Source organism: Accipiter gentilis, chromosome 17, assembly GCF_929443795.1.
Source record: "Accipiter gentilis chromosome 17, bAccGen1.1, whole genome shotgun sequence".
In the NCBI taxonomy this organism is placed as follows: Eukaryota; Metazoa; Chordata; class Aves; order Accipitriformes; family Accipitridae; genus Astur; species Astur gentilis.
Window position 1 is genome coordinate 11,616,695 of NC_064896.1, and position 21,208 is coordinate 11,637,902.

General features: G+C 38.2%; 1 protein-coding gene across 14 annotated transcripts in view; it reads left to right on the plus strand.

The window, feature by feature from the left end:
- The first annotated feature begins 682 nt into the window (after positions 1-682).
- Positions 683-21,208, plus strand: part of BRSK2 (BR serine/threonine kinase 2) — a 324,024-nt gene continuing 303,498 nt past the window's right edge. For all 14 annotated transcript variants that reach the window (XM_049820723.1, XM_049820725.1, XM_049820726.1 and 11 more), the window contains exon 1: positions 683-1,131. In XM_049820723.1, coding sequence (XP_049676680.1) covers positions 1,038-1,131 — 94 coding nt within the window. In that variant the 5' untranslated portion in view covers positions 683-1,037. The remainder of the gene's footprint in view (positions 1,132-21,208) is intronic.

Here is a 21,208-nt window from a genome sequence, read left to right on the forward strand (position 1 = left end):
TTAAAGTTTTCTTAGGCTGCTAGTATGGGGCCTGTGGATCTAGGAATCAGTTCCTATTACCATCTCATCCCTGGATTTTCTGCTGTGTTTCTAATTAAGGTAGCGGCCATTCCATTGTTGATCTGTTCATCTAAGGACCTGAAGTCTATTTGCTCCCATCAAATTCAGAAGCAGGTCTGTCACTGAGTTCAGTGGTTACAGGATTGGCCCTGGTTTTTTTCCTAACTTTTTTCTCTTTGCCCCACCCCCACAAAGGCTCTCTTTAAGGGTTAAAACCCACAGAAGATGGAAGTGCTCCAGAATCCAACAGAATCAATAAATTTCTCAAGCTCATTTTCAGAAGTATTTTTTTTCCCCTAATTCCTGCCACAATCTCAGCCTTTCTTTTAATACTTTGGAAGTACAGCTGCATTACTGGAGTATAATTCAGAAGGGGAAAAAAAAGTGTGTGTTTGGGACTTAAAATAATATACACAGTAAACTATATTTAATTGTGCCTTATCAATAGACTGATAAACTTAGGTGTTTGCTGTTACCATTGATCATGATGCTCTGTAGCAGGCAGAGGCAGTAACTGCTGCTGATGGAAAAGAAAAGGTAGTGGAAGGAGGAGGGGAGAAGGAGATAGGAGACGCGGGGATTGGCTGCTTTTAATGTCAGTCTTAGCTGCGGGCCCCAGCTCTTCCGCTGCTCTAGCTCTGGCTCTCCCTTGAACAGCTCCTAGAGAGAACAAGGCGTGCGGAGCTCGGATCACCAGCATCATGCTCCTTGGGCTTGGATCGTAGATCCCCCTCTTTGAACATTAAAATAACTCCTTCGTCCATCAGCGTCCCAGGCAGACCCAGCGAGAAAACGCACACGTGAGAGAGAGAGGAAAGAAAGAGGAAGAAGAGAAAAATCCGCAACCGAGTGGACTAAAGCAAAGAAAAAGAGTGCTTTGCTTGCACAGCTGCAAAGTGGGAATTTAAAGAACTGCAGAGGGAGAAATTCCAGCTCATCAGCACATACACATTGCAGAATTACAGATCCAGGTAGAAATGACATCAACAGGGAAAGAAGGCAGCGGAGCTCAACATGCACAATATGTTGGACCCTATCGTTTGGAGAAAACCCTAGGAAAAGGACAGACAGGTTGGTTCTTTTACAGCAGCATAGGCGCTAGGGGGAAGGTGCTCTAGCAGCCAGTGAGGTGTTGGGGATGGGATATTTGAGGGTTCAGGTTTTCCCATTTGCTGTTTTAGTGGAGGTAATATTCATAGGGGATTTTTGCCTTTATTTATTTAGTTTTAATTTTAAATCTTTCTTTTCTTTTTTCCTTAAAAAAAAAAAAAAAAAGCCCAGGATGCTTTATGTTCATTACTCCTGCTAATGGGTGTTGTTCTGATGACAGCCAGAGTGCATGCAGAGGAAAAAATAGGTGATCTGCTGGTGGTGAATTTTCACGTCAATTTCTTCACTGCCCTACTTAGGAACATTTTCTTTTTAATCAAATTATATTGAAATGAAAGGTTCACAGCCTGTAGTACCGAGGAGGAGGTGGTGGTGGTAGTGGGGGAGTCACCAGCAGTATTTCATGACATCATGATTGAAAAGGGTGTAGTCCTTAAGGTGCAGTTGGGGGGGTGGAAATATGTACAGTATGTCTTTGGCACTGACTGCTGTGGGTATTTAGCAAATATGGATGGATGGTCTGGTGGTTTTTGTGGGTAGGGTCTGAAATAAAAGAAAAATAGAGGATTGGTAGCAGAATTAATTCTGGTTATGCTGTGTTTTTGTAGGAGGGATTTTTGGGGGAGGGGAGGTTATTTAATTATTTTTCTTAAAGCTTGTTTATGAAACTCGCCCCCAGCAGATTTTCCTGAATGGAACAATGGTAAGAAATATTAAAAAGAGGAAACCGAGTGGAGGGAATTAGCAGAGAGCAGGTGCTTCTGCCCTACATGACATAATTAGATCCCCTAAATGCATTCAAGATCTGGACTTACTGTTGCTTGCTTGGATAGTATATTCACTTCAAGGGCAGGGGAGCATTAATTGGAAGAAAAACCCTTAAAAAGAAGCCCAAATGTTCTCCTTCTTTAATTTTTTTTTTTTTTTTTAGTAACAGGTGCAATAAGCAATGGCATGTGGCAAATTCGTTGGGTTGGGAGCCCCCCCAAAAGTGGATTGAGACTCGAGATTATAATTTAGGGAAAGGGGAAGATCAGCCATAGGGGGGCTTCTTTGGGCATGTGGGTGTTAAGTGTTGTTCATTATGGTGGGACAATAAAACATGATGCATTGTGGTGTATTTTTTTTTTTTTTTATAACCCAGCCGAGCTTTGCCCATCTGTTGTCTAAAGGATTTAATAGGCGTTTCCATCCCCAGCTGCTGCCTCTGCTCTGCCTGCTTCCTTGCTGCCCTGCGTGGCAGCAGCTCTGCAGTCCGCAATTTTCTTGGGGACACAGTCAAAATCCAGATCTTTCTCTGTAAGAAGCAATGCTCTTCTGAGATGATTGATTATAACACCCCCCTCCCCCCCCATCTTTCCCCTCCTCTTCACAACCCCATAGCAACCGTTCAGAGACATGGATGAAGATGACATTGTCTTCTAGTGAAAGTGACTTTTATTTATATTTCATTTTTTTTCAAATCTCTTCAGTGTATCCAGCTGCTAAAGGTAGCTCTCTGTCACTGTTTTGGTTCACACCTTTATTCTTCGCATAGTTCAATTAGCCCTTACTTCTGCAGCTGTATTCTTACTAAAATCTGTTCTGATGATGATAATGAAAATACTCTACAAAAAAATTGCAGTGTATTGGTAATGAAACTGCCCTATTTCTGCTGGTAATCCTTTTCTGGATACTTCAGGTGATCAAAGAGCCAGCTGTAGATGACAAATTCATTTTTGTCTTCATCACCATTTCCTTTTTTCTCTGTCTTTCACCTTCTCAGCACCCCTCCCTCCCTCCCCTTTGAATAAAATTGTGTCTGAGATTCCTGAAAATACAGCTGCATTAACCTTTTGCTCCATGTCTCATAGCCTGACGTTGTGGTCCTAAAGGGTTATCTGCAGCTTTGGTTATTTTTTTCCTCTCTGCTAATCTTCCTATCTTCCTCCTAAGTGATTAGAGATGTGGGGGTGGAGGAAGAAGAAGAGGATGTGTTTAGAGTCTTGCTGCTGTTGGCCTCTGCAGTTATTCAACCAGCTGGACAAGGGTGAAAGTTTCCTTTTGCAGCTTTACCATATAACTGATCTTTATAGATAAGTCTCTGCTGTTTGCACACATGAATGCACATGAAATGCACAATGCATGGTGTCATAGAAGCTGGGGGTGGGGGGAAGAGGAAGAGAAATCTTAAAAGCTGATGTCAGTCTATGTCTTCCTTGCTATACCCACCCTTGATTAATGGAATAATGCGCTGAGGTGAAATCTAACTCGGTATTAAACATACACAGCTAAATATGGAAAGATGCCTTCTGGTCTTCTCGCATTTTCTGTGCTAATCGCATTTGGGAGCATGCAGAATGGCATGAACAGTGTGTGGTACGTAGCTAGTCCTCATCCTGCTTGTTTTGGAGGGTAAGCAGGCAACCTGCAGCATTTTAGGGAGAGGACAACAAGCGCAGTATGAGGGCCTGATTGACCATAGTGTGTTGTCATGGTGTGTAACTTTGAATTTGGGTTGCAGTGGCATACGGCTGAAGAAAATAGGGGTTGTAATCATTCCCTTAGAGCTTGACTTTAAAGCTTGGAAGATTAAGAGGTAATGGCTTGGAATATTTTTTATTTTTTTCCAAGGGGATGGGGAAGAGTGAGAAATAAAATCTGGCAAAATGTAATAATGAATAGAAAGGAAGTGTAAATTGTGTTGCAAAGTCCTGTCCATTTTGCAGTGATCTTCATATCCATAATTTTTTATTTGAATAAAAAATTCTTGACTCGACAAAGTTATTTCAGATAGGCAGGTCTAGCTTTGCTCCTAGATACATTAATATTATACAAATGTATTAATCACTCTTACCTGCTTTTACTGAGCTCAAAAGAAAGGAGTTTTGGGAAAAAGCATGGGTTCATAGTTCAGGGCAGACTTAGAAAGGCTGCCATGGAGGGAGAGCTTAATGGTAAGTAGAACTCTCACTGTCTTTTCCTCTGTGAAGTTCTCACTGACTGCCACCTTAATAGCTGAAAAAAAGTGTTTACCAACAGCAGCCTGCTGGTCCCTGCAAAGAGGTCCAGTTGCTGTATATGGGACATTAGTGGAACCTGGTGTCATCTGGCTGTGGGTGGGCAAAACTGACATGGAAAAGCCTTCAGTTCAAATTGGTGGGTAACAACTGTTGTTGAAAGTGTTGACTAGAATTCAAAATCGGGTATGCAAAATTTGTCCTGAGTGGCCTTCTGTGCTGGTGCGTCAAGCTTGCTGAGGGAGACTGATGCCACAAAGAGAGGATTAGGGCCTCTTAGTCAGAGAAGCTGGAAAAGGGCTATATGGGGCAGTGCTGAAAAATGTCTGTGCTTAGGTCTTTGCTGGTAGTGGGAATGATAGAGGAATGAAGGAAAATTATTTTTAATAATTTAGCATACAAATTTAATGTATAATTTGAGTACTGTAGTAAGCTGGTTTGCTTCTGTAATGGGTTGAATTCAGAGCACCTCTTTACTGCAGCTGGAGGAATAGCTCATGGAATCTGTGTTGGAATGATTTTGCAAGAATACAAGCAGCAGCATAATCTTAATTATTGTACTCAAAAAAATTATTTTACAGAATTGTCAGTGTAAAAAATCATTACTATATATATATGGGTGTGTGGGGGGAAGGTTGGTTTATCCAAGTTTCATTGATACATTCTTCTACAGTTAATTATAGGAGGTTTTCCTTGTAATTAACAGTAATGAATAAAGGATGTGTGTCATGTTACAGTAACACACGTGGAAACAGTGTGCCTTGAGAAACCCCAGTCACACCTGATCATGAAGCACTGTTTTAGTTTTAGATCAAACTGAGGCTTTTCTCCATTTGCCACTAATTCTGTGTGAAATCAGCTTCTTGCATATTCTTTGCTTTATGTTTTTTTCTTTTTAATTCCACAAATATCTTTGTTCGTGTGTTTCTTTTGGCCTCATTAACCCTTATTTCACCCTTGAAATTCTTAAGAGTAATTCAGATTGACTGTAGTGAGTATTTATTAATGAGTACAAAGATGAGGAGCTGAAGTATTTCTTGTGGAGGGCTTCAGTGTTTTGGAGGGTTTTCTTGTGTTTTCATTTGACAGACACTGTATAGGCTTCAGCATCATTGTTTGCTGTGGCACCAATTCAATGTCTAGTTGAAATTTCCAAAATGCTGCTTTGTCTACAAGCAGTAAGACATCATCTCTAAGTGGGAGTTACCCATTTACTTTGAGATAAATTTGATGAAAAATGTAATGTTGCTGATCCATTTTGTCTTGTTCCTTTCATTATGTTTTAAGCCCAGTTCTGCAGACATTCAATACAAAGAATCTTGCTTGAAACTCACACACTTCAACCTTTGCAAAAATTGTAGGGGGTCCCTTTTCTGCGTTGTATACTGTACAACTTACAGCTATTTTGATGTACAACGTGTTAGTTACATATGAGCCATCAGTGAGGTGTTCAGCAGTATGATGTTGGGTTATGTAAGAACAGAAATCATTAAATTTGGGTCTTGGTGTATTTAATAGCCTTTTATTCAGCGAGAGCTTAAACACGATGTTTCTTTACAGCCTTAACCACCTGTTTCCATGACATCAGCAGAAACTGAAATTTGTTAATTTTTTTATTTTCCTCTGTCAAATTTGATTGAAATTGCAAGCTTCAGGTCTATTCGAGGAGTGTTTGGTAGACAATGTGATCTCAGAAGCCTGGTTTCCTTTGGTAAGGAGGCTAAACAAAATATATCCTTTTTCATTCATACCGCTATTTTTTCTAAATATCTAAAGAATCTAAAGAGTACAGCTTTATTCCGTTCAGCTGTTTAGATGAATATATGACTATAGAGGTAGAAGTCATTGTAGTTCCCCCCATGGCCTTTTTAAAAAAAACAAACAACAAACCAGTATATATTCTGTTAATGTTTTCATATATATATTTTACTTAAAAAAGTTTCTTTCAAAACAGTGAATCCATACCCTTTGTCGTGATAGTCTGTGAAGACTTAAACAGTTAATTAGTAATCATAGAAATAAACTACTGCAAGCAATACTGTGGGCAACAGAGGTCTTAAGAATGAAATTTTACCAAGAAAGGTTATGTCATAGGGACTGAGACTTAATGCATTTTTAAGTACTGGATATGAGTTTTGAGAGATTTGGGCTTTCTTAGTTTTACATACCTTTGATCCGATTGTTCAGAAGTACTGTTTGCCTGCATTACTGACTGAAGTAAACTAGTATTACCGTGCTGCGTGTCTGAACTGCAAAGTTCAGATATCTGTTTTATGACTTTCATTTTTTTCCTTTTTTTCTTTTAAAGCAAAATCCTGTTTGCCAACTACAGTGAAAATGATTTTTAGCTTCCATCCTTCTGCAAACTTTGTAAAGGCATACCTTTAGTCTTCTACCCCAATATCAGTAGCAAAATTATTATGAACTTGTTCAAACAGGAGCAGGCTCTGAATGATTGTTTTTCTTTGTAAAGCACAATAAGCTTTCTCACCCAAGATTTGCTAAAATTTGGGTACTTTCAAATGAGTAGGACTATATGACTATATATACCTACATTTCAGACATCAGCAGGATCTATGGAAGCAGTGATTTCACAAATAGAGTTCCTGCACTGCTCAAGCACTCTACACTTTCCATCACTGCTTTAATGTCATTTTGTGCTGCTACAGTGGGAAGGACTGCATTAGAATGATGAGAGAGGTTGGAGAAATTAAAAAAGCTTCTCAATAGAATTTACCTCTTGAGAGGAATTCTTTCTGATCTGTGGAATACCTGTGATTCCATGAAAAGAGCAAATGTAGCATTTTAAGTGGGTTCTTAAATTCATTTTGTAAATTGAGTGGAACAGCCAGTGTATATTTTGGATTCTCCAACATACAATATTTTTCAGTATACTATAAATTTACTCCATACATTATATTTTGGGAAGTCTTTAATATTGTATACTTTAGAGAGTTAAACAGTAATTGCAATGGTGATAATAAATGTCGATGTCCACCTCAAAATTAGTAGGTAGGTAATATAGAACAAATGTAGGTGGTCAAAAAATTCCAGCTTTCAGAAGAAATTTGAAAGGAAATGAAAAATTTGGAAGTAATGCCCTCTGAAATAAGAGACATTGCATGAGGAATGTATTATGCGCATAGGAGAACAGTCAAAATAAGAAGAGGTGGAAGCCTGGATATAGATTTCCATGAAGGTAGAGTAAAGGCAGAGACATAAATGAATGCTCAAGGAGTGTTCCTCTTCAAATGCCGAGATACTGTAAATTGCCCTGTGAAGTCACTCAGTGTTTTAAGTTGAGCTGACTTTGGCAGAAAGATCATCAAGCCCATGATAAATAGGTAAGGGTGGAATTTTTTTGTCATGGATTGTTCTATTAAGAAATATCCCAAAGATATCTTCTGGTTTTGTTTTAAACAAACCCAAGATGTTTAGCAATCCTAGTCAATAATGCCGTTCGTTCTGCTTATGGAATATGAGGAGATCGTTCCATTTTCAGTTCATGCATAAATAGTACTGTTTTACTACAAAACATCCATGCTGATCTGTAGAGTAACATGAATAATTTGTTGTAAATAGTGTTCTAATGAACTTGAACTGTCTTCATCTGCAGTGTCTATAAGTGCAGAGTGATTTTCTTTAAGCCCTTATTTGTTTCAGATTTTCTGGCAAACAACTATTTTTATCTCCTTTCCCCAACTGTTTTTACCTCACTTACAAATTGGTTGCACTTAAACAATATTCAAAGATCTGAACTGTACTCTTGAATGTAGTCTGTTGGATGTGTTGCATAAGAGTATTGTGTTCTATTTGTATAGTTGTGCGAGCGCTTCCAACATAAATGTTTGCAAGTGCAAACTGAAAATTTAGTTTTCCTGGACAGTTTGGGTATGATTCGCATAAGCACCCTTGCCTGGAAGATGAGAGGTTTTCCAGAAAGGTTTTTTTTAAAAGGCACACAAATGTGAGCAAACTAAACTTACTTAATTTCAAATGCCTACTTTTAGAGCATATTAGTAGTGTTCATCCAGTTCCATTTGACTTATTCTACATTTACTTTTGAATAGGGGTATAACATTTTTATTAATTCCTTTAAATCTGTTTACAGACTAGAAACATTACTGATAAAATTGTGGTTAAACCCATGGAAAAAAATCTACCCAGAAGATTTTTTTCATTGCTTCACAGCTTTTGAAAATTGGAAATTTAGGTGGAACAGAGGAAATTGTATTGGTTCCTTTCATAAAAGTGTATTACTTGCTACTGATGTAGCTGCAAGCATTTTTTTCTTGAATGCGTTGTTTGTGGCAGAGATGCTTAGGAGATCGCCGTTGTCCTGTGGACTGTATAAACAGGAATATATTGTTTCTTTTGCAATGACCTTGGGATACAGTTTTTAAAGGATAATAAATGAAGTGTGTCATGAGACTGAGGATAAAGAACAATATGAACAAAGAAGGTAAATGACGGTGCTCATATTTAAACAAATCCAGGTATGTTTTCTTGCAAATGGTACTGTTGCCTTCATAGTAGTGCAGGGTAACCTTCAGGCTGGTGCAGATAGCTGATGGGTAGTTACTCAGTGCTGGAATGGGTAGAATAGAATACTTATCTTGAGTTGTCAGCTCACTCATTTTTATTTTGAGGAAATTATTATTTCCTGAAGGCCACAGAGATCATTGTCAACTGACATAAATTAAAGTATCCCTAAAGCTGCCCTAAATAACTCTTTCACAAAGTTCTAATGGCTGAACTTACTGTTTTGCACCCCATGACTGTGCCAGGCAGTTTCTGCCTTTCAGACTTCTGTTGTTCCTACTCTGGCTTTCTTGTATAAAGATTATTGCATACTTAAGAGGAAAAGAAATATTTTTTTAATTTCTTGTTCAAATAAACTTTTTTAATTTGGTGTGGTGGAAGGGGTGAGGTTAGACTGGAAGGGACCATTCCTTGTGTAGCTTACCATTGATAACAGGCTGTTCTTCAGTTTCTTATCGTAACATCCATCCATTGATAATCAGTGATTTGATAATTAAGGAGTTTGAAAGAAAGCAGATAACTTGCCAGTTACTGGCAAAAGGAAATTAAGGTTGGTAAAAGCTTTGCACCAAGATTTGCAACATCAACTGACAGTAAATGGGTTAATGCAGGGTGCAGGGGGGAATTGAGGAGAGAAATCAACATCAAGTGGCTTAAGGTGTGCCAGTACTATCTCTTTTTTGTTTTAGCATTCCAGCACTATGTGGGAATTACAGGCATGATAATATTTCCAGTGAAGTGCTTAACTTTAACAAAATTTTAAAAAAATTAAAATGATGTAAAACTGTTTTCAGACATCCATTTAGTAAGTGTTTTTCTGACTGCCTGCTTCTACTTACAAAACAACATACTCTTTTTATATCCTGAGGCTCTTGCAATTTTGATTTGTTATCTGTTGCAGTGTATACTTAATGGGGGGGGGGGAAATCAGTGTGATAATGTATATTTTTTTCAATGTCTACATTACAAGCTCTGCTTTTGCAGTGTCATTCCTCTGTGTGTTCATCCTTAACGTGCCATAAGCACACTGCCCTTGTCATTTAGCTATTAAAAGCACTATTGACTGGAACAAAAATAATGGAGGAGCTGGTTTCTGGGAGAAGCAAACTGGTCTGGACCAAGAATGTGTTAATTTCCTACTGTCTGTCTAAAGCCTACTCTTAGAATGATTAAGTTTCAGTCTGCCAAAGGTTGAACAGCAGTCCTTCAGCTGCAGATGAGAATGTACCAGGTCTTCATAGTGACCCACCAGGGAATGTTGATGGAATTGCTTGGCTCTTTATCTTCTTTCACTCTTTTTCTTAATTACTTTATGTGTGGTAGCAGTGTACACACTGCATTTCTACACAGATGCTTTTCTTGGAAAAGTGAGTGTTCTGTTGCTTTGGTCCAGGATGAGGTACGCTGTAGCCCAGGTTCATAATGTTGGCTCATCCACCCTATGGTAATATAATTTATGAGGAAGAGGGACCAGCAATAACATATTTGCAGCTAAACATGAGCTGCTGATGTATGATTTCCTTTTTTTAAATTTTATTTTTAAAAGCAATGTCCTGTTCTGATAAAGTCTGAGCTAAGCTAGCACAAGACTTTGCTAAGACTACTGTTTTATTGCATTTGAATTAAAACATAAGTTTAAGTAGGAAAAGAAGACTTAACATTACAAATCCTTGTGGTATGAAATGCACTATGTGGGATGTTAAAAAATCTCTCATGTCTTTTGCTGACTGTTTGCCAGCTGAGGGTTGGGTTACTCATCATGCCAGCCATTTGCCCTGGGTAAGTTTCATTCAGTGACTGTGTGAATTCCTTTTAATAACTGTGACCTATCCCTAAGACTAAGTAATGGATTTGAGTCCTAGTTTTTTACTTTATTGGAATCTCTTCATCTCTCCCAGTATTCTAGACCAAAGCTCTCGTTGTATTTTCAGGTGGTAAATGATGGGTGGCTTGGCTGTCGCATTGAGATGACCTGCTGTCAGCAGGTACGGGATTGGTCTGTGGTTTTCCTTTTGAAGTTTTGGTCATCTGTTTTTTGGTTTGATGGGTCTTTCTTGTTGTTTTCTTAGTTAATTTGGGGGGGGGGGGGGTTAGTTCTTTTTGTTGTTGTTTTGGGAGTTTTGGGGGTGTGTGTTTGTTTTAGTGTTTGTTTGGTTTTTTTGTACTTTTGGTTTTTAGGGCTTTTTTGGTGTGTTTTTGCACTTTTTTGTGGCTTTTTTTTTGGTTTTGGTGTGGTTTTTTGGATTTTTTGGGTTTTTTGGGGGGGTGTTTTTTTTTGGTTTTGGGTTTTTTTTGGGGGGGTTGGTTTTTTTTGGTTTGGGGTTTTTTGGGGGTTTTGTTTGTTTTTTTTTTTTTTTTGTCTTGTTTGGGTTTTGGGGTTTTTTTGGGGTTTTTTTTGGTTTTGTTTGGTTTGGTTTGTTTTTTTGTTTTTTGGGGTTTTTTTGTTTGTTTGTTTTTAAACTTCAAAGTTACCTTGGCTCTTCAAACTGGAAACTGTTTCAAGGATTGGCATCCTAATCTAGAGTATGCTAGGCAGGTGTTTGGTTCTTTCTACAGCTGCAATCTCCTATAGCAAATTAATGAAGACTTTAGGATGGTATTCCGAGAAAACTTTGGGGATGTTACAGTTCCAAGACTGAGCCCCTTTATCATTTCAGCCCTGTTTAAATAGGTTAATGGTTACTGCTAGAAGAGCTGGTAGAAATACTCTAAGCAAGAAAATAGCCTATCTCTAAATAAGCATGTTATTGTTAAAGATTTATTTTTGTTTTAAACTGTATGGTCATGGTAGACTGAAAAATAAGGTACTTCTATGGTTTACTCCCACTAATTATACAGATGCATTGTCTTTGGGCAATTAACCCTGATGCACTGTGTGGCCTTGGAGAGTTATTATCTGTTACATATGTTTTTTTCTTCCACATTTCATGTGTCTTGCCTAGGTTGTGAACTGAGAGGAAAGATAATTTGTGTTACATAATCTGCATATAATCCCTTTCATGCTAAGGCACTAATCTTACCTGGGCCTTTGTGTGTGTATAGTATGTTCCATTTAAATATAAGAAGAAGCTTCTCCACTGTGAGGGTGGGTTGAACCTGACACAGGTTGCCTAGAGATGTTAGGAAGTCTCCATCCTTGCATATATTCAAAACCAGACTAGACACAGCCTTGAGCAGCCTGCTGTAGTTGACTCTGCTTTGACCAAGGGTGTTGGACTAGATGATCTCCAGAGACCACTTCCAACTTCAACTCTTCTGCTATTTTGTGTTATCCTGTGCAACCAAACCATAACTTTTTCAGTTAACTGTGAACTAAGGAACTCTGTTTTGTCCAGTTTTGTACCCCGTATTTTCCTCCTCCTCTTCCTTTCTCTCTCTGTCCCTTGTCTCTTGGGCTAGGTGAAGACTGTTTGTGGCTCATTTGGAGCTGTCTCTGCTGCCTGTCCATCTTTTTTTTCTTTCTTTTGGAATACATTAAGGATTAAATCACAATTACTCTTTCCATTGTGGGAGCAATTGTTTGAATCTTTTTTCCCCCCAGACATTCAGCACTTTCCATGAAATTTGTAGAATCTTAGAGACTTCCGTTGCTCTTCCAAACTTGGTTGAAACTTGCTAATTTACTCTCGTGTTATGGGGGAATTGCAGACAGGCTGCCTGAACATTTCAATTTTGTTTCCTTAAGAAATCAGACTAAAGCAAAGCTGTCCAAAACAGCACAGCTTCTCTAATCTGCATTTGGTTTTGAACGCCATGGGATGTTGCTATGGCAGATTGGGATTGCTAGAATACAGCTACTCTTCAGATATTGCCCTCAATTTAGTTAAGACTCTTGCACCAAAATTAAGAGGAAAAAGTGGTGGTAAACCACATTGTGATGCTGGGGGAATCCCCAGTCAGTTTGGTAGGCTGGATTCCTGCCTACTTTCTGCTGCTGGAGCAGTGCAAAGCAGGGAGGATGGAGGCTAGAACTTGGTCCTTTCTGTTTGCAAGCTGAACTCAGTGATTGGGGAGTGTGGGAAGAAGGGAGCCCTCTCTGTATTTCCTCTATGTATCCATTTCAGTACAGTGGCAGTATCTGAAGTAGTCCTTTCCTGCAGAAAGCTGAGAGGAAGACTGAGAGCTGTTTGTGTGTTTGCAATGCCTGTCTGTACAAAAATCGTCACCAAAGACAAAGCCAAGTATTATATTAGAACTTGGCAATGACACAAGCGCTATAGCCCTATTAAACGAGGGCATTTGTTTTGTTGAAACGACATGGCTATGAGTGGCACAGCTTTTAAGATTCCTTATACTTTGCGAGCACCAGCCTTAAACAGTTTTTCGTTAGCTGTTCAAACTAGTAAAATTTACAGTTTTTTCCAAACTTCCCACTCCTATAAACCAGTAAAGCTTCATTAAAATCAGTAGTCATCGACACCAAAGAAAGATCTGTCCTGGTGTTTCTGGGTTTTGTCCCGTGCTGCTTTTCTTCTGGGTCTGTGGTTTATTTCATTGGTTATATTTGTGAAATCACATCTCTTTTGCTTCTGGTTGTTTCCTGATAGTGCTGAAGACATTACTTTGTCAAATTCCCCACTCAGTCACATCTATGCAGTCCGAGTGACTTCAAGGCCTTGCTCAAGTTTTATCTGAGAGGGGATTTTGACCCATGAGCAAGCTCCTCCTTGATGGCAGCAGAGGCAGACCTCTGGCAGTGTTCTAGTTAAGAGCAGCCTAGGAATACATCTCCTCTGCGGTGAATATTCATGCAAATTAGAGCACAAAGTGGAATAATACTGCAAGCAGATTAAATTCAAACTGAAAATACAGGCCCAGCGTTTTACAAATTACTATCTTTCATCCTTAAAGCAGAAGTCTGCTCAGCTAACAGACAAATTAAGGCACACAAACACTTTAATACCTTAGTAGTAATTCTTCTTTAGTATTCCACACATACATATACTGAAATCACCCCACCAGTTTGCAGTAAGCTTTAGGATGTAGAAAATGTCCTTACCTTTATCATTACTGCATTTTTGCTAGGGAAAGCAACAGCCAGACTACTAGCATGGTTGAGACAATTGCCACCTTGTTACCAGGTGGCTCTTCCTGCTCAGAGGGAATGCTGCAAAAATAGGCATGGTTTCTAGATCTGCATCATAATGCTGTCATCACCATTACTCTTATCATCATTGAATCAGATGAGTTATGGCCGAGAGCCTCTTCAGGTAGGTCCACCAATGCTTATTTTTTCTCAGCGTTTTGGCACCTGTGGCTCTGCAGAACCAGGTGGTCTGAATTCTCAAGAATTTATAAAGAAGATTGATTAGAATAGTAAACTTAACATATTTACTGTTCAGGTGTCTATTTCTCTACTGCAGATTTCTGAAGAGTCTACCATAGGGGAGAAACCCATGTATCGTAGGCCTTTTTTTCCTCATTGAAATGGTGGGAATTGAAAACATGGCAAGGCAAGGGATCCTGATCAAAGGGTATGTCTACCTTGCAATCAGGCGTACTCTAGCACTGGTGGGTAACACTATTATCTCCTGGCACAAGCAGCAGTGAAAATAGGGCAGTGCAGGCTATGTGAGGATTGGAGAATTGTACCAGACCACCTAAGAACCTTGCCCTGTGTAGAAGTCCAGTCTTCCACATCTTTACCTGATTATTTACTTTTACCAGTTGTGCCTTTTTTTGCACTCTCTTGATAAATCCTGCATCAGCTACAATTCAATATGGTATGTCAGATGTGGATAAGCTGAGCATTTATATACATAATACACTGTACACTTTGTGTATGTATGACTTAATTTCAGGGATGGGGTTTTTTGTTTATGCAAAACCCCATCCTTGTGCTTGATCCTGTAGAGTTCTAATTCTGGTGTGAAAGATTATTCTGTACTCTCAAGGCCTCTTGGATTAAAGGTACTCAACTTCTCGAAGGATTGGGTCTGTGTTTGTACTCTTGTGGTCTCTAAAACACTACAGGGTCCTGGTCAGGTGATTTCTTGAGGGAAGAGTAGTAGAGACATCTACAAAACAGGCTCTGTTCATGTCATTGTGCAGTTATAAGGCAGATTATTCAAAACCAGTAACTATGTAGTCTTCACTGGCCCTAACAGGCTCAGCCATGGAGTTGGGGTGGAGCCTTTGGCAAGTTAATTTATCTTTGGGGTTTTTTTTCTGTAAAACTGAATGACTGATGCCCTTCTGTAAAACTAAAATAATGGTTGGCTTCCCCTTTGGAACTGACAGGATTAGCCAGCTAGTGTTGATAACTTTTTCGTAAATAAAAAGCAGCATGGAAAGGCCTGGGATAACCCTACTATTTAGGCCTAGTGATTTATTTATTTATTTAGTTAGCTAGTATTCATTTTTGCTAGCTTCATTTTATTTAATATACCATCTGTGGATTTTCATCTCCTGAAGATAGACCGGACCATATAGCCTGGTCTGTGCAGGTGATGATAACTTTTCATACTATATTTATCTTCCGTAGCTTCTTCTTTTGATTATTGTAACATTGATACACAAGTGCTGAAATCTCTGTGGCTGCAATTTAAGACTAAAGTTATTTTAACTATCTAATAAAATAGAAAAATTGCTTTGATGTTCCCATTTTGACAATTTGTGGCTGTGCTGACTTTTGTTGCTTCTTTCCTTAGGGACATTTGTCCCTTATCTCTCAAACAAAATGTCACTGAGTAAAACTATGTTTGTATGATGCTGTGTGTTCTACTTACAAAAGATTTATAACTTGGTCACTTTTATTTATGCTTCTGTGGAGCTGGTAGAATTATACTGCAGTGTTAAAATGCAGCAGTTTCATTTTTCTGCAGACAGCAGCCCTCTGGTGGTGTGGGTTCCCCCCCCTCCCCCTTTTTTTTTTTTTTTTTTTTTTAAGTCATCTTTGGAAATTCTGACAGACTGATAGAGAAGCCTTTGAAAATGCCTCCAATTAAGCTGCCACATAGTCCTATATAGCCTCTCTTTTCCTTTTCAATCCTCATCTCATCACCACCCCCACCTAAATTTGGAAGTGGAATGTAAAAGGCAAAGCAAGGTTAATAAATGCACCCAGTTGATAAAGTGATGGTCTTATTTGGCAAAATGATATTTACCAAACATTATTTCACTAAGTTTCAGCTTCTGGAAAGGGTATAGGTTGGTGTGAAGTGGGTGGTAAGGCTAATGGGTTATTCTGAAGACTGGCTGAATTGTTAGGAATGCAGGCATTTCTGAGGAGGCTGCTGATGAACTTGAAAATTGAAATATCAAAGAATTTTTTAAAGGGATGACCTTACTACTCTGGTATATGGGCATTAATGATGGTTATATTGCAAGCTACTGCCTGGGAAAAATATTTTGACTAATGGGGAAGGAGAATCTTCTCAAGAGTGCCCTAGGAGTGAAATTTACCCTTTTGCTAGTATGAGATTTAGCTATCACTTGAGTCCCACTTAAGACCTATTTTGAAGTATTAAGTTATGTACTGGGAGGTAAAAATGGGAGTTCAGAAAGTAGGAAAAATAAAATATTACTCCATACTATTTTTGAGATGGTAAGCCAGAGTTATGTTCAAATGTGTTTCTGAAATTATTAAAGCTGTGCCAGGGATGCATTTGACTTATTCCCTTCCCAGTACTACAGTAAATGTCAAAATCATGTTGTATCTGCAACTATGTTACTACATAAATACTCTGTCTTTGCAAGAAGACATACGGTTTTGTTATCATTGAAGCCTGAAGTTGTATTTTTTTTTTTTTAAAAAGCAAGCTTTTATGTAACTGAAGCTACACAGACATAATTTCTGCAATTTCAGCTTTTAGGGCAAATAATTCCAGTTAAAATTAGTTGTTTTAAAATGCACTGATTTTTGGCTGTGATATTTGAAACATACTGTGTGTCTGTAAAGTAAAACAGAAGTTACTGACTAGGTTTGTGTGTGTGGTTTTTATTGTTTTGTTTTTTATTTGTTTGTTTTAAATAAGGCTAATGGGATTGTTAAATAGAAAGCATTAAGTTACAGAGTAAATTCTATTACTTTAAAAGATAGACAGTGGTTGCAGAATGTGAGCCCTTCTCAGTATTTGGTTGAACTTCATACTGTGGACAGCAGATAATACAAATTTGTGGCCTTACTGAATAATGCTTTAGTTCACTTGTGATATAATTGTTAACAGTTATCAAGAGACGTTTATGCCAACGAAGACATATGATGCGAAAGTATTGCTTTAGCCATGATGCTTTTGGGGGTGTAAGTCTTGACTGTTTTTGCCAGGTTTGCCTCAATGATGAAGGCTGTCCAGCCTAGTGCATGTGTTACTCGCATGGTTTGGGGTCAGAGTCTGATCCATGCAAAGAACTCCCTGTGCACATAGTTTATATATTAAAGGAATAGTGTCAACTTCTGACTTTTAATTCTTGCCGTTAACATAGGGTGAAAAGGATGTAAAATGAAAGGGGAAAGCTTACTTGAAAATTTCCTTCTCTAAATTGTGAAGAAATACATTTGGGAGTAAATCCACGGAACTGAGTGGAGATATGTCAGCATAAAAATAAGGGTGGATTTGGCATCTTTAATTGTTAAAGATTCAGAGCTTTTGTCACCTTAGAGCTATTTTTTTAAACATAACTAATGGAGAATCATAGTAGCGGTCGAAGTATCACTAGTTCTTGAGTAACCCACAGCCTCCAAAGCATGATTTTATTTTTGCTTATTCATGTGCCTGTTTGTCATTTAAAACACACAACATTGTAACACATGCTGCAGTAGGTTGCTGGTCATTTTTTGGAGGCCAAATAAAAATGAATTATTGCCTGCTCAGTCACAGCTTAAAAAAAAAGGAAAAAAAGAAAGACTTTGAGCCCTTTGTATCCTTTTTCCTAAATGTACTTGTCAAATTGGCAGAGAGGCCTAAGCAAAACAACTTTCTGCCATTCAGTGGAGAGGGTTACAAACTTTTAAACTAAATCCATAAAAATTACAACAATGCAAAAGCCAGGATGAGGGAATTCACTTTTTTAAAAAAACTGAATTTGCCCTGTTTTGCCACAAGCCTATGGCAGTTCAAAGCTTTAAAAAAATTTTAAAATTGAGTTACTAGACTGGGGATGAGATGAAGGTGAGTCATATTTCCAATATAAAAGTGAAGTGCCTCCCCTCCTGTCTTGATTATTCTAAATACTTCTTCTAGTGAAAATCTCAAATTATGTTTGTTTCCAGCCTAAAAATGAATTCAGGTGGTTTATGGCTACTGCTGGGGGCAGGGTGTTGAACTCGATAAGGCTTTTGGTTTGATCCCAGTGTAGCTGTAGGTGTAACCTAGGAGGAATTAAGTCTCCAAGACTTTATTCCCTAACCTTAACAGAGAAGCAGCTACGATTATAGTGTCAGTAGCCTCAGATGCGCTTTTTCTTTGATTTTCTGTTATTTCCTGACCTGCAGAGTACTGAGATTTGAAAAGAAAATGTTTAAAACTTATTTGCCCTCTTACTGGCTCTGTTTTTGTTCCTTGGATATGTTTGGTAATGTGACTTTTGACATTTTTGCCATCCTAATGGTTGTCCTGCTGTGAAGTTGCATAGATGTACTATTTTACCACATTTTGGAAGTTGTATAATGTGAGCCAGTTTGTATGCAAAATAGTAGTTAAATATCAGTTTTAAACTGACACTTTGCCATCCTGGAGTTTTTGGTTTCCCCTGGTTATAACAGGCTGTTTTACATGAGAGTCTAAACTTCTCCCTGGTCATCAGATTTTTACCATTTGTATTTTGTTCAGAGATTGTGTTTTACATGAAAATTCTCACATAATGATGCGTCAGATTTTTGTTCTTGCTACTATTTTTTTTTGCTGTTGCAACTCCAGTGTTTCATTGACATTTCTTTGGATTTATGGCAGTTTGACACAGCGGAGCAGCGTAATGTCCTACTATGGACCTTACTGTCTTCCGTACGTCCATGTAAGAGTCACCATACTGAAGTCAGCAAATGTGTGCTACCAGAAGGCTGTTATAAGTGAGAATATTTTGTAGCTGCTGCTCCTGAATTACATGTAGAGTAAACCACCTCAGCAAAGATCAGACCATAATCATTAAAAGGTACAGATAGAAATATTAGTCAAATACGATTGGATTATAAGCTGTACACCCCCCCCCCCGATACATTCTCTTATTGTCGACTGTGATGCTTATTTAAAATGACATATACTGCTGAGAAGAAGCGTTTAGTAATTGAAATGTAAGTGGGTGACTAAGAAGCAATACATATGGAGCAGCATTTTTTTCTTCCAGTTTTTTGTTTCCCAAAAAAACCATGTCTGACTCTCATTGTAACAACTATTGACAGTATTGGAAGTAAGTTTTTTGGTTTTCTTATTCCTCTGATGCTATATTAAACCTTTATTCTTTGGCATTCAGCAAGTCAGTGGTATAGGATCATCTTACTGCTCACCCTTTGATTTTTCAGTCTTCCCCTGTGGCAACTTTCCCTGCTGGATGCATCCGGATTTAGCTTGATTCCCAGCCCTGCCAGCAGCATTGTAAAATCGAACTGTAGCATTTGAAAAAACTGCTCTATTGACAAACAAGCTGGAGCAATCCAGACTTGGATTTCAAAGGGAATGGAAAGATCTTGATCCATGCTGCTTTGGAAGCTCAGCACTGTGGAGCATGATTGACTGTAAGCTCACTCACCATTATGAAAAACAGAAGGGTATTTAGTGTAATGACAGGCTGTAAAAGTGGGATATGTGAGATCGTGAAGAAGCCCAGAGTCTGCCTCTCTCCACAGGCAAATTAGTGCTTTGCTTATGCTGTTGTAAAAATGGCATGATGGTTCTGAGGCTATCGAAAACACAATTTAACCATGCATTACTCTGGAAACAGTCTGAATTTGTATCCCATCACCTTAACTGGAGTTGATTTATTTTATCCAGTGTAACTGAAGGAAAAGTCAGGTTCTGTGACTATGGGCTAGATCCTCAACTGGTGCTATTTGGTTAAGAGACTTGGACTCCGTGCTGCTGGACTGACTTACCCTTGTTATGGATTTGACCTTCTACATAAACACAGAGACTATAAATTTTAAATTTGAGAAAGGGTCTAAATTTTGGATTCTCTCTTTTCAAACATTGCTACTTGAGAGAAATAAAAAACCACACACATTATGAAAGGTTTTGGTGTCTAAAGTTGCAGATATCACTCCTTTTCTTCAAAGAGGTGCGTATTTGTTTCTGTCTTTGAAAAAGCCTTTCTGTAATCTTTACCTTTTTCTTTACTTTCTTTCTGTAAGTAAATGGTCTCTGAATTTATAGCAACTGTATTTCTATGTTGCTGTAATAGCCACAGCTTGGATCTTGCCTCTGTTGTAAGCTATGTACAAGTATTTAACAATTCTCTTAGAAAATTGACCTTTGGGCTTAAAATTCTTATGCTTGGCCTCTAGTCCAGAAATGACTTCTTTCTCTCTCAAGAGATCTTGATAAAAATCTATATGACTAGGTTTATTTTATCTGACTGTTGGCAGTAGGAGGTGGTAAGGAAGGGGAAGTCACTAGTTCATTTCCTTGCTGGAATTAAATCCTTGAGAAAATAAGGATAATCCTTCATGTGAGGTTTACTCAGTTGCTTCCCAGTACTTAGCTTGTTCCACATCAGACTTCATAATTTTTATATTTCCTTACCTTTTCATTACAAGGCATAGAAGTTGTTAATTTTATATTAATATTGACTGATAAATAGTCACATAGGTGAAACATGCACAGTTAAACAGAGGTGATGTTAATTACAGGTAAAATTTTAAATGATGTTTTTACATGTTTGAATTTCAGGAGAATGCTTGTAGGAAAAGTGGTTTTTGTTCCAGAACTGAACACAACTACATACTTACTTTTCATCTGAGTAAGATGCAAAACTGTAAAAGGGCCTTTCTTTTAGATCAATTTGGGATGTTGTCCAAATCTCATGCCATTTGACACTGTCAAGCCCAAACACCAGCCTAGGTCAACTTTTCATATGTCTATATGACAGTTACTAGTCAGGCAAGAAGGAGGGCTCCAGACTGCTGTATTGAGTTGGGCTGATACCTGAATTTGCTAATTTGAAAGTGTCTTGGTGATCTCTACTGTACACTGCAGTCAGTTTTAGACAGCTTAGTTCTTCATGGGCACAACAGGAATGTTATGATAAAACAGCATATTTTTTTTTATCAGACCGGTGTTCTCTCTTGCTACAGTATGTTGTAGTAGATGTTGTTCAGTGGACAGTTTTAGAAATGTTGCCGCAGCTGACTTCAGAATCACCAATAGTAGGATTATTTTTTTTTTGCCCCCAGTATCTGTTGGTTAGTAATTGCCTTCTATCCGAATGTGTCAAAGCTTATCTATTGGTTGGTTTTTATTCTAATATAGGGATATGAATCTATTCCCAATATCCATCTGTATTTCAGATATATGTGAATGAATGAAAAGGAGCATCAAAAACCTTCTCTCCTTTTTTACTTCCTTCTC